This window comes from Malus sylvestris, chromosome 14 (assembly GCF_916048215.2).
Source record: "Malus sylvestris chromosome 14, drMalSylv7.2, whole genome shotgun sequence".
In the NCBI taxonomy this organism is placed as follows: Eukaryota; Viridiplantae; Streptophyta; class Magnoliopsida; order Rosales; family Rosaceae; genus Malus; species Malus sylvestris.
In genome coordinates this window covers 20,706,407-20,720,877 of record NC_062273.1, presented here as the reverse complement: position 1 = coordinate 20,720,877, position 14,471 = coordinate 20,706,407, and the positions used below count along the sequence as shown (strand labels likewise).

Genomic DNA, 14,471 nt, shown 5'->3' with positions numbered 1-14,471 from the left:
ACCACCACCCTTGTTCAACTCCTCTTGAGGCCTGGAGCAATGCCTAAACAAAATTAGGGAATACCCATTTCTAGGGTTTCCGGCCACTTCCCGGCCGAACTAGGCTTTGGCCCACGTATGAAAGTTATTCCTCTTATTAAGATCTACTTGCCTGTAAAATTTGGAAATTTTTGGAAATAGTTGATATTTTCCGACGAGCCGAGGTGGCCGACCGCCACCCGCGGCGGCGCACGGCCAGGGAGCCGACATTGTGTTTTTATGCGAATTTCATTATTCTAATTATGCTTTTGAGACTTAACTGCTGTAGTTTGAATATTAATACGATTGTGGTATATGTTGGATTAAATGAATATATTCGGATTTGGTTTGAATCTTGGAAATGTGAACTACGAATGGTTTGATCCCTGTTTAGGGTACGTAGGTAGTCTAAAAAGACGTTCGATGCAACCATACAATAAGTAAGATTAAATAATCGAGAATTACATTTCAATTGAGAATTATTCTTAGGCTGGAAAATTGATCTAAGAGAAGTAAAGGTAGTAAATTGAAAATATAATTGTTACGTTTTGGTAAGAGAATTAAGGTTAAAGAACGTGTGGAATTAAGGAAAATTAAAGAGTCGTGAATATTAGCAGCTAAATAAACAAGAGTTTACATTTGGGCTCATCACCTATATCATTTCCCGAAATTAATATTTTCGGGCCCGAGATGTGAGAGTCTCACTCAGCATACTCTCATTCAATTTGTAATTTTAATTTCAAAATAAAAGATCAATCTTTCCAACAACATTGCCAAAAATCTCAAATTCTATACACATTTAGCAATAATTAATTGTCGTTTGCTTTACTACTATATTTAATCTTTACTTTGAATCCAATACCCCCGCAATAATGACTCAAAAATCACCCGTCACGCACCATTAGACCAATAACAAGAAATTATTATTTTTTATTTTATTTTCTTCCAATCTAGTGGACCGTTTGCCAACTACAAAATAGGAACAAATTAAATTAAAAAAATTAAACACAAAAAATGTGGAATTATGTACCAATAATTCATATCAAGGGAGCATATTCTTATAAAATTCAAAATACCATCTAATCTAAAGCCCAAAAGTCAAATTACAAGCCGAATGTCCTTTATTTTTTCACCACCAGCTAAATTTGTTCTATCAATATATTAAATAAAACATTACTGAAAATCCTTAACAATAAACTTTCGAGTGCAATTTAATTTAATTTTTTACAATTTTAATCAATTGAAGGATAGTTCCTTAATTTCGTAAAAAATTCAGTAAAATTGCATGACACTACATCCGATGTAAGCGTGCGTCAATTTACCATTTTACATATTATTTTTTATTGTAGTTTTATTCTTTTTATTTTTGTTTGAAATATTTTATCTATTTTTATTTTTAAAAATTAAAGGAATAACCTGTCCACTAAATTATTTAATTTTGATATCATAACTAAGAATGGGTATTTTTTTTTTGAGATTATGAATGATTCAATTTTGTTTACTTATGGCTTTTATTTACCAACATATACCACCTCACGTGATAATTTTGTTAAAAAAACTTTTGATGAATTCCATAAATACCTCTATACGTCTTTTTGACATTCGGAACGATGAACTATCATGGTGGAAGCCATCAATTGGTTCTTCTTCGTAAGCTGAGCTTTACCCAAAATACATGAACTAAAATTCAAATTGGTCCCTTGGAATTTCACGAAAATGACGAAACAACCCTTATAGTGACAGGTACTTGGGGTAGAATTTGGTGCAGTTACTGTTACTCCGGAGAAGTAAAAAATGAAGGCCTCCAATTAAAATTATTCAACACGATCGATCGCCTGCCCGTCCTACTGTACCTCCAGTCGTGACCCGCCACGTGGCCACATATTACCTATGGGAATGATCTGCGATCATCATCGTCATCATTATCGAGAAATTTTTAGTTATGATGGAATAGCAAATAGTACACCACGTATCTTAATAAGAATAATATAAAATTTTATTTTTTAAATTATTAACATTTTAATACACATATCTCATCATTGTTTAGTGACACGTGATGTAGCATTTCGTGTTGAAAAATTTCTCCACCATTATGATGGGCGGATGCGCATGCATGTATGTACGCATGTCAGACGATCAAATAAAGAGAGTGCAGTTGGGGTTGGGAGAGAGGGAGAGAGAGAGAGAGAGAGAGAGAGAGCAGAATCTGAGTTGAAGAGCTCTCGCCATTCCTAAGACGATGTCGTATTGGAAGTGAAGACGATCTTCACAACAGAGAGAGAGAGGTTGGATCCAAATCCAATCCGAAAAGGAACTCCTTTTTCGGTTCGTCACTCTCCCTCACTGATAAAATCAACAACAACGCAGAGAGAAAAAACAAAAAACCCCAAAAATCACTACCCGAATTTTCGAATCGTTTTTGTAATTTCCGGGTCGTTTTTAAAAACTATTTTCATTTCGTTTTCTCCGTAGTGATCTCGAGGCGCGATTGTTCTTAGGCTCTCTCTGTCTGTTGATCGACCCATCTAAGAATTAATTTTTAATTAATTATTTAAAACAATCAATTCAGAAAAAGGGAAGAGAGAGAGAGAGAGAGAGAGAGAGCTATGGCAGTGGTTGAGAATGCAGGGGTGGAGCTTGGGAAGAGCGTGGGGTCGAACTCGGCGAATCGGAACCCGGAGACTTCGACGACGCCCCAGAACGGCGGTGCTGTTGCCGCACCCAACGATCAGGATCTGTCCAAGCTCAGCAACGCCGCCGCCCCTTTACGGCACCGCATCGATCAGAGCATGTACGTGGTGGTCACCCCTCCCCCCAACGGCAACATCAACGGCAACGGCCAGGTGGCGGCGGCTCAGCGGGGGAGCTTTGAACACGTGGCGAATCATCACCATCAGCGGCAGAGATCTAACGGCGGAGATTTTCAGATGAGTAATGGGGATCATCATCACGACGTAGACCGGGACATGAGGGAGCTGAGGGAGCTCTTCTCGAAGCTCAACCCCATGGCGGAGGAGTTCGTGCCGCCGTCACTGGCTAACGGACATGGACTCAATGCTGGGTTTGTTAACATGGCACTGATGATGCAGAACGGGAACAGAAATGGACAAGCTAATGGCTTTCCTGGTCGACGGGTATGTATTAGACTTGGGCTTTTCAGGGTTCCTTTTATTTTTATTGTTTGTTTGGTTGCTGAGAAAATGAATGGGAAAATTCTGTATTGTTTGGTATTTTTGTGTTGGTTTAGTTTTTGGAGAAGAATTAGGGGACAAAATTTAATGGGTGTTTCTATTTTTGCTTTTCTGTTTGTTTGTTTTTTTTGTTTTTTTGTTTTTTTTTATCAGAGAAACAATCAAGGGAAACGGAGAATCAATAGCAGGACTAGTCTAGCGCAACGAGAAGATAGAATCCGAAGGACTGTGTACGTGTCTGACATTGATCAACAGGTACAAATGATGCCATTTATCTCCTTTGGTTTTTTATTAGCATTTTGGTGCGAGACTAAAAGTTGTGGTCTTTTTGGGACATAGGTCACTGAGGAACAGCTTGCAGCTCTCTTTGTTACTTGTGGGCAGGTAATGATCTTCGTTAAGAGGTATGTGATTAGTTGATTGTAAATTTTGTTTTTGAATAATTTCTCTTCTGTTGATGAAGGTTGTTGACTGCCGAATTTGCGGTGATCCTAACTCTGTTCTCCGTTTTGCCTTTATCGAGTTCACTGACGAAGGTAATGTAGATGGTGTATGCTGAAATTATGTGGCTGTATAAGCTTGAATGGTTATTTTTCTGTGGTTATGATATGTGATTGTTACTGATTGATTGATCGGCTGGTGGGTTTTCATTATGCAGATGGTGCACGAGCTGCTTTGAGTCTCGCCGGGACAATGCTTGGATTCTACCCCGTTAGGGTGCTGCCCTCGAAGACAGCTATTGCACCTGTTAACCCCACATTCTTGCCTAGGGTGAGTCTAGCTCTTTTGTGACAGTTGCAAAATTCTGAACTGGAGGAAGTTTTAGCCGTTTGGAATCTATATTTTCTTGGATAGTAACTTGTTTATCCATTTGTATTATGTTTCAGACTGAAGACGAACGTGAGATGTGTGCAAGAACTATCTATTGTACAAATATTGACAAAAAGGTAATTTTATTAATGGTTTGTCATTGATGTGGCCGAAGTTGTGATTTCAGAAACGACTGTTTTTTGGATTGATTTGTGCAGGTTACTCAAGCTGATGTCAAACTCTTTTTTGAATCTGTCTGTGGAGAGGTTTGTGATTTCATTGGAAGTTTGTATTTTACGTTGCATTTTATGGCAACAATGCTATTATGTCGTGTCCACTCCAATGTCTTGGACTATTTATGAGGATACCTCTTCTGAATCTGATGCAGGTTTATCGTTTGAGGCTGCTAGGGGACTATCACCACTCGACTCGCATTGCCTTTGTTGAGTTTGTGATGGTAATTACTTCTTCCTCTATACTCTGCATGCTGTTTTATTATTTTCCTATATCATCATTTGGTTTAGCTGTTAGGCCATGACGACAAGCTAGGTATATGCGTGAAACTCTCTTGGGGGCTGCCGTAACTCTGATAGAGGGATAAAATTCTTTGAAAATCTGTGTTAAGCCGTTAAAGTCCATTCGTCTCTATCCTTTCTGTCATGAAGTGATTTGATAGGATATTTTTAGGGCTTTAGTTTCGCAAAGGCAATTGTATGGGTCATTCATGGTTAGTTTTAGATTGCCAACAATTGTTGACAAATCCCAAGAACTTAAGCCTCATCGGCCTTAATGCTTTTGGGAACAGTGAAAGCAAATTTTATCATGATATCAGTGAGGTAGATACTGAATTTGAAATTTCTTGCAAAGGCTACCTTCTAATAAAGTTAAATTTTACCAGGGTCATCTAGTGGTTGAGAGAGGCCACAAATGTGACGTAGAAGTTTAGACTAAAAATATTAATACATTTAAATAATTAAGTTTTCGGGTACTATGGCTTTTCTCTATGCCTGGGTATAAAGGGAGATGAATCATGCTAAAAGTGGAAGCAAATTTATTAGATCCTTTTTTTTTTGGGCTAAGAATTTATGGGATCTTGATTTTATTCGAATTGGTCAGACTTGAAATCAGAAACGTCATGTGGTAAACTGCCAGAAATTTCAAACAGAAAGATTGTCTGAGGAGAGGTTGTCAAGGCCATGTCTCATCTCTTGTGCTTGTATTTTTGTGTCTAAGGTGGTCACTTATCAAGCGTGGCTCCTTCTCCTTCCATGTTTCTTAAACCCCCTTTTCGGTTTTGATAAGGATATCTTACTTACCTTCTTGCCTTTACTTTCCTTTTTGGCCATAGTTATACAACGTTGTTCTTGCATGCCTCTTCAGCCCATGGGTTTAATATGGAGTAAGCTTATTTTTGCAGTACCTATCTTGTGATATCCCAGATAGTGTCTTGGGGGTAAGTTTTTTTAAGGTCTTATCAATTTACTTATGTTTCTTTTTCTTAGAGATTAAATTTCTTAGTGTCTTGGAACGTACTATAATAATCAAGTGTGAACCTTGGTTCCTGCTTAAGAGAGTATATTTGGAGAGTGGCAGTGTTTCCAGCGTCTTCTTTTTGTTGGCTTCTGATTTCAGCCGACGGACCTGGCGAAGATGTAAACAGCTATTTCGAGTTGGATTTAATGTCCAACTCTGATGTTGAAATGTGTAATACCTTTCAGCTCGAAAGTATGAAACAAGGAATCCCTGGTTTCTGTTTTAAACTTCTGGAAAAATCTTTGTTGGGTGATGCTAGAGTTAATGGTAGCTTTGTTGGGATGGAAGGTATAGGGTGGGAGGAATTGTGCTGCTTAAGTGTTGTTAATATTTTGCATTAGAATATTTAGTGGCTGTAAAATTTGGAGACATGAGAAAATGCGAGGACCTGGAAACATGCATTTCTTAGGCACACTACCTGATTTGTATAGCAACAGATGAGTAGAAGTAGAGCTAAAGGATTTGTCAAGTGGCTCGGATCATGTATGCAATCCAAAGATATGTCTTTGATGAAGTTGGATTGCAAAACATTAAAAATAGAGCTCCAGATTGATTGCTGCAATTCATAAAAGTTTAATCGGAATGTAGTTTCATTCTGCAGGCTGAAAGTGCAATCGCTGCTCTCAACTGTAGTGGTGTGGTTTTGGGATCATTGCCAATCAGGTTAGACTGCATGCTGTTTCATTTATCTTCCGACTGGAGTTATCTTTGTTTTCCCCACCCCTTTGAGTTATAGAATTTTGAGATAAGCTTCATTCGGTATATTAATTTATGGCGTCCTGTACAAGCAGGGTAAGTCCATCAAAGACGCCTGTTCGTCCACGCGCTCCTCGCCTTCCAATACATTGAGTCATCTTCGGCATCCCAGACTGATTTGCGGTTCCAGCTGAAATACCCTATATTTAAATACACATACAACTAAGTAAAGATGTTCTCTGTGCCTCTCTGGCCGTTGCGTTTTTTCTTTACTTGCCCTTGGCTTTCATGGCCTTGGATCTTTTGTTCTCGTTAGAGTTCATTATGATGTTCTGGAATATAGAGTCGAACAAAGGGACCTTGAGGCGTAAAAGATGATTCCATGTATTATTCCTTTTGGTTTGGTCTTTTCCTGGGACTAAACGCCGCAAACTAGTTCTTGACGACACATGAAGACCCCCTTTTTAACAGCCCTTTGTAAGTTCAATGGAAATGTGCTTCATTTGTTAATTGCTGGTTGCCTGGATTGGATGTGCTCGTATTTTATGGATTACTCTCTTTATGTTTCATGCATACACTCGTGTTTGCGCTTGCGAGCTCGCGAACAAACGCGAGGCACGCCTCAACTGCTGCATTTTATTGGATGTGTTGAAGAATGAGGATTCTACCCCATATTTTGTTGTCTTGGGACAACATCAACAATGCTTCTTAAAACACTTTGTTTTTATGAATTGTATTACCTTACTGTTCTTTGTATGCAACGGGGGGACTCTAGTGTAATTGGAGAGGCAGAGTGGTCTCGCGTGCTCACTATATATGGCATTTACTATATTCATCAATGGAGATTCTAGAGGAAATTATAGCAATGATTCCTCAATTTTAATTCAATTGAAGTAATGGTCCATCAACTAAAAATTCATGACTATTGGTATTTTAACTCGTCAAAACATGCATTTATGATCATTCTTGTCAACTCTGTTAGAACTAGGGGTGGGCATGGGTCGGGCCAGGTCCAAATTTGAAGGAATTGGACTGGACCCGTTAGAGAATGCAACGGGACGGGGAGGGGTTGATGGTCATATTTTCAAAACGGGAACTAGACATTACTCGGCCCGTTTGAAACGAGCCGGTTCCTACAGGTCCTATGGTATCCCGTGTCAAGCTTTTATACCATTCCCCAAAAACACTTGTGTCAAGCTTTTATACAGATGCACACAATCTGCTTCCCAGAAGAAATCCAACAATTTTCAAGGATTTCTCATGCCCCAACCCAAATCCCCAAATAGAACAAATTAATTTAAAAAAAAAAAAAAATCTTCGAATACAATTTCGAATTCATAAAAGAATACAATAAAACTGAATCCCTAACATTTTTGATGAATTTTTCAAACAAATTAACTAAATTCATAATTCCTAAACCCCCAAATTCGAATTCAGAATAAAACTGAAATTAGATGTCGTGAAGAAGAGAAGTAGAAGCCTATGAGGTGGTGAGGTCAGAGGTTCGGTGGAGTATTGAAAATTGAAGCAGTAGAAGGAGGAGAAGAAGAAAGCGGCGGCGGAGGACTTATAGGAGGAGAAGAGGCAACCACCGACGAACACGCGAAGCAACAAACTACAAGATCTAACGATCTAGCGACTTTAGCTAGAGCTCGAGGGCAGCACAACTGCGAGTGCATTCGTCGTCGGAAACTCAAGTTGGGAATATGTGAGAGGAGAGTCAAATTGGAGTTTAAGTCTTCCAAGAGGAGGAGAGAGTCAGGTGAGCGTCTAGAATGAACGATGCGTAATGCGGTAATGGAATTATGGAAGGGGGAAACGGGCCGGGTCGGGGACCCTTTTTTCGGAGATTTAGGATCCGCCCCACCCCATCCTATTTTGAGTTTACAAACTTTGTACCCGCCCCGTACCCGTCCAGAATCGGCTGAACCCACGGGTGCTAGACTCATTTGCCCACCCCTAGTTAGAACTTCTGTCAAAATGAGTCACGTGCCATGCACGTGAGGTTGGATCAAGGGAAAAATATGAAAAACCAAATGAGGAAAATTGTAGTAATGGTCTCTCAACTTTAACCCAATTGGAGCAATAGTATCTCAACTTTAACCCAATTGAAGCAATGGTTCTTCCAACATGACTCATTTTGACGGAATTCTGACGGAGTTGACGAAAAATACCATAGCTGCACATTTTGATGAGCCAATGGTCAATAATTTTTAGTTGAGGGATCATTGCTCCAATTGAGTTAAAGTTAAAAGACCATTGCTACAATTTCCTTGAGATTATATTGGCCCTTGAGAAGTTATTTTTGCACACATTATTTTTCGTTTCACGTAGTTTATCTTTTTAACTATGTATTTTTTGGACATATTTCTTATCTTTTTTTAGCAATCGATATTATCTATACTAGGCGGAAGGGGTGGGCTTAACCTTACATTAGACTAGCAATAATTTTGTTCAAATTTGCCTTTGGCGAGAATCAAACCTAAAACCTCTCATTTACAAGTGAGAGGAATACCACTAGACCGTCGTACTAAATGACACAAATAACTAGTGAAAAGATAATCAAAAGGCACAAATATATAGTGTGTAGAAGAGTTCTACACATAACCAAAAGATAATCAACGTTGTCCTACAAAACTAAGAAGATGCCGTTAATGAAGTTTCGGATTTAAGTTTCTTTAGTGGAACAAAACATGATATTTTTTAGCTTTGTAGAGTTGTAAAACATAAAACACTCCTTGGGATAGAGCCATAACGTTTTAAAAACAATACCTGAGCCATATCAACATCTTCAATTCTTGTTATGTAATACATGAATGCAAATAGCACTCCCTTAACACTTGGATGCAACGTATTGTTGGAAATATGCCCTGAAAGTCAATCTTTGGAAGAAACCTTTCAGGACAAATGAATCGATGTATGGATGACTCTTATACATCAAATGGCAAAGACACGAATTAGGACTATCTCAATAAACGATATATGTCCTAAATAGTGTATCCATGGACAATGGATCGATTGAAGAAGTAATCTAATGATGTTAGACTACAGAGACCTTCTTCACATAACCATTATGTCCAAAAGGTTCCTAGTCATTGGATTGTCGGAGGGAAACTGACAATGCTTAGACCGGTACATACTGTGTCCGCTTCAAATGGAAGGATGGAAAGTCTCATCCCATTCGTGTTGTGACACTAAGACAAGTATGTAGGTGCTCATTAAGAGAATGAGTTCACTGAACACAATCGAACGAGAGTACTTGCATGGAGGTCTACTCACATGTCAAGCAAGTAACTCTAATGGTTGGAATAATGTAAGTAATCCTTTGACCTGAGGCATCGTCGTTGTCTTGTGGCTAAGTACTTAATATTTGATTATGTCAAAGTCACCTAATTTGAGGATGTCCACGACATAATTGGGGTTAAGCCACTTAGTCATGAAGGCAAGTAAATGCGCAACAAGGAATCTCTAATCCTCGATTAGAGAGGAAGAATACTCTAAGATATGATTCGGGAATCTTCGGCCGAAGTATCGAGCGTAATAAAGGAAAGCGTTCCTATACGACTCAATAGAATCATATAAGAAGGAATAATCACATTAGGGGTTTGACATAATATATCCATACCCTAGTAATGTGATTGAGAGTATTGTTTTAGAGAAGGATCGAATTACATTGTAATTCCAACTGAATAGGTTCTCCGAACAACTTCTACATTAGCTTGGGTAGCTATGACATATGGTTAGATGTCACTCATAGCTTGTGAGTTCTTCTAGATGATTAAATGTAGTCATCAAAGAAGAAAGGTGAATTAAAATGAAGTTTTAATTCACTAAGTGATTGAATTAAATATAATCAATTGGATTGATGCCAATCACCTTACTGCCTTGCTAATTAGAACCCAAAATGATTGTACACCAATACGCTCTTGTAATGAGTAATTACTGGATGAAGGAAATAATTAATTGGATTAATTAAGTGTTGTGATTAATTTAGAAAGTCTAAAGAAATCATAAAAGCGATAAAAGATCGTTTTGGGCTTAAAGAAGCGTTCGGGTTTAATTGGGCCCATTGGGCCTAAACCCATTGGGCTTTTATTCAAGCATAGGATGACTTGAAATAATAAAAGCCCAAAGCCCAAACCAAACACTAAAGGGCCGGCCCTTGCAAGTGGAAAGGGAGAGATATTTAGTCAAGTTGTTGACTAGGTTTCTTTTTGTCTATATAAGGAACTTTATAGCACAAAGTTCATTAAGGTTTTTGTGTGTGTTTAAAACAACAAAGAGGCAAAAGAAATATCTCTCTAAAATACTACAAAGGCCGGCCACCTTGGGGGTGTTTTTACTAACACATTTTTCACCCTTTTGGTTATTCCTCCATCCATCTCACTACACTAGTGGGTGTGGATCTTTAGAGGTTTTCTACTTTGGAAACTTGGAGAGAACCTAGGAGCACTCTTACTAACAAAGTGGAGGAGGCAAGGAGGGAGGCTAGGCTCAAGGACTTCAAGGAGCAAAGGGCTTGGAGGTGGTCCATCCTTGGTCTAAAATCAAGATCAAGAGGTATAGACCTATTCCTTGACTTTGTTCTTAAGTTAAATGTTTTAGATGCATTATATATAAACCTATGAACCTTGAAGGGGATTTGCATGACTATAGCTTTGATATTATTTGATAAATTGCTTCCGCTGCTCATGTATATAAATTTTGAATTGTATATGCATGCTAGTCATTAAGAAATCCCATGTGTTAATCTCATTTTTTTTTCCCTTCACGTATGCATATAAAAACCACTTTTTGCTACGTATGTTCAAGAGTTTCTACATCTTCAACAATCTTTCAAACCCCACAGCAACATGCTAGTACACTTGCTAGTTATCAACTAAACGAATCACATTTTGTAACAAGATTAAAAACCTCCGAGAAAGAAGTTTATATATAGAACACATTTGATGAAGGGTAGTGTTATTCACACATCTATTTTACTTCTTACACACTCCTCTCAATTCAGCCGTTAAATCAAATGAATTGAAAAAGATCAATGACAAAAAATTAACAAGGTACATAAGAGGAAAAAATGGGTGTGCAAATAGTACTTTCCTTGATAAATTATCAGTCAACGGTCGACGTATCATGCAAGCCAGCCACGATTTCTATAAGGTCATCGAGATATCCATTATTTGGTTGACATTAAGTTTTTTTTTTTAATATTTTTTTTCCAAACAAATGATATTATTTGCATTAAGAGAGAAGGAGAAGAGTTTAGCCTCACAATGGGCTAGCAATAATATGGTTCAAATTCGCCTTTGGCAAGAATCGAACCTAAGACCTCTGACTTACAAATAAAGAAGAATATCACTAGACCGTAGTACTAAGTGACGGTTGACATTAAATTTGATGCACTACAACAAAAATGGCCACTGCGCATAATAAATTATATGTGCCATTTGAGGCCAAAAAGCACCAACATATGTGCCCATAGACCAATAACAACAATGTGGCAACTAAGTTTCTATCTGTGCCCTCTATGGACGTCACCTCTGATCAAAGAGCACAATAAGGTATGTTGTACTGAAAAGTGTAAGCACAAATAAAGGTTCTTTTGTGCCTAGTTCTGATAAAGTTGTCAGATGATTGTTGCCACCCATGTTAGCACATTTATTCTTATTGTGCCCAATATGTCAACTATTTAAAAAAATTAAAAACCGAAATCACCTACAAATCTTTAGGCTAAACAAAAAATTATTTTTTTCATATTCTGATTGTTGAGAAAAAAAAAATGCAAGTGATCATTCAGAGGAAAAACACATACACATACATATAAAAAGAAACACAAAAAACAAACAGTGAATCTCCGATGGGAGTTCAGAATGTGCAAGTTGATAGGCAGCTTGAGCACCAAGTATATCCCCACTCTGCTCTTTGAATCGAGCAGCGAAAAGGTGAATCTCCAGTTGTCTTTGTAATTTCAAGACAAACAGGTCAAACATGCAACGTTACCAGAAAAAAAAAAAAACTTTACTCAACAGAATGATAACATAAAGAAGGCATGTTCCCAAAATTTTGTTAAGTTAGGAGCAATATCTCTAGTTCAACACATAACTAAACTAAATCAGCACATGATAATATACCACTAACTTCAATATAAGGAGCACGAGTGCATCCCGTATGGAAGGTTGCTAGTAATGTGGCATAAAGCTATGTATATGTAATTCTGTATCTAGCGTTGGGTAAAAAAAGAAATAGAAATTTCCTATTCTTCAGCTCGAAGAGGCAAGGTTTACAAACATAACACAGGGGGAAGATAGAGAAAAGAAATGCCATGGATGATTGTTTGATCATATTCTGTATTTGCCCAGCTCACTTTGAGGGTTCAATGGTCAATAATCTACAACCGTTTCAATACTTTAAAATCTATGTTCATAATCATGCTTATATTACCTTTCAAATGAGAGTTTGAAATACTTAGCCTTAAAGTCCACACAAACTAACATTAACTAATTCATTTTCAGTCCACAAACTACAATTTACGAGAATACAAGATTAGTTTGAAATACTTAGCCTCAAAGAACATGCATTGACAAATGAGAGTTTGAAATACTTAGCCTCAAAGAAACCAAATCGAAGGCCCATGCTTTAGTCTCAGTTCAAATTCTCATTATAAAAGTTGCTTCATCCACCAATTTAGCCAATAAAGCATAGTGCAACAAATATTACTCGGCTGTGAGTTAATGCATAACAAGCAGGGCAACTAAAAACTTCAAGCCATAAATCAAAAAACAAAATCAAATTCACTGAAAAATACATGGTCAAGTCGTCTTCCCTTTCTATAAACTCTAGGCAGCTGGTCCAATTTTCAAGCTCTACAGAATTGAGAGGCTGCATGTGAAAGTAAGGCCTCCTAATAGCTGTTTCAAAACTAATGATCTTAGAACCGAAATCTTTAGCTTTCTCATACACCTCTTCTCTAATGATGATATACTTCTTCAATTCCTCTGCTTCTGTTAAGCCAACACTTACAGGTTTAGGAGAATGTTCTGCACCATCAGCTTCAGTATGACCAATGAATTCTATGCTACACGGTTAAAACTACAATCATAGGAAAAGGAGGGGAACTATATGAAAATGATTACAAGAAAATGGAATGCTATGGACAGAAAAATCTTAGCACACAAAATAGTGAATTCTTGATGCCATTGTAGTCAATTTCTTCACATGATTTAATTTCGTACCACATCAAAGCTTGAATTCCAACTGAATTATAAAGATGAGTACCAGCCGGGGGTAGATAAGAAACAATAATGAAATGTTGGTGACAATATGTGGTTTTTATTCTCGCTAATGAGCATTGAGTATCATAAGCATCAAAAGAAAAAGTATAAGAGACTTGCAAAATGCAAGCAATACTTACATATACTTCAACAAGGCACTTAGTAAATTATGACAGCTATTGAGGCATTTTATCGCATCCCAAACTAATTGAATTATAACTAAATCTGGGTTTACAATAAGAGAAGTGCCATTTTGTCTTTGGTTGATAATACACCACACAGGACAAATCCTCAAGACTTGTACCATATGGTTTCACAAAGGGATTTTGGACAAACAGAAGAATAACTACCTAATTTCCAATTGGATTTTCCCTCAAACTGATTCGCAAGCAGCATCAATTTGAAATTCATATAATTTCTCTCTCTTTTTCTTTTGTCAAGAAATTGGCATAAAGTATTGAATTATTCCTTCCACTTAAATTAGTTCCGTGGATGTTTGTTATCATGTACAAACATTTTGGTCATCTCATTTCATTCTTGGTCTGGATAGTTTCAAGATGTGTGAGTCACACAAAGGTCCTAAACCAGCCCTTTACGGTTTCTAGGCTAACTAATCTGCCTAATCTTGTCCTAGGCTCTATACCATAACTTAAGTTTCTTCGGACCGCTGCTCGATCCCGAGCAAACTTATACGAAACCTATTTAATCATATATATCGTTTTGGTTTGATTTATCCAATTTAACTGTTAACTACAATTTATACAAAACCTATTTAATCCAGTCTATGCGAGACTTGATTTATAGACTTGATTTATCCAACCTAAACCTATGAACCGTTAACCACCCACCCTTCCAATGACCTGCAGGTCCTGCACCCACCCTAAACCGGAGCACACCCAACTTGAAACCCTTCAAATCCCAAAGACCTGCACCCATCCTAGATTCCTAATCCCAA

At 37.6% G+C, this 14,471-nt stretch overlaps 1 protein-coding gene across 1 annotated transcript; it reads left to right on the top strand.

Moving 5' to 3' along the window:
* Positions 1-2,165: 2,165 nt before the first annotated feature.
* LOC126599919 (polyadenylate-binding protein-interacting protein 11-like) lies at positions 2,166-6,758 on the top strand. The gene is made up of 10 exons (XM_050266393.1): positions 2,166-3,152; positions 3,363-3,464; positions 3,549-3,593; positions 3,673-3,745; positions 3,868-3,980; positions 4,097-4,156; positions 4,238-4,285; positions 4,408-4,476; positions 6,154-6,215; positions 6,344-6,758. Exons 1-10 carry the CDS (start codon positions 2,625-2,627, stop codon positions 6,399-6,401), a joined length of 1,158 nt encoding a protein of 385 aa, XP_050122350.1. The 5' UTR covers positions 2,166-2,624; the 3' UTR covers positions 6,402-6,758.
* Positions 6,759-14,471: the final 7,713 nt, after the last annotated feature.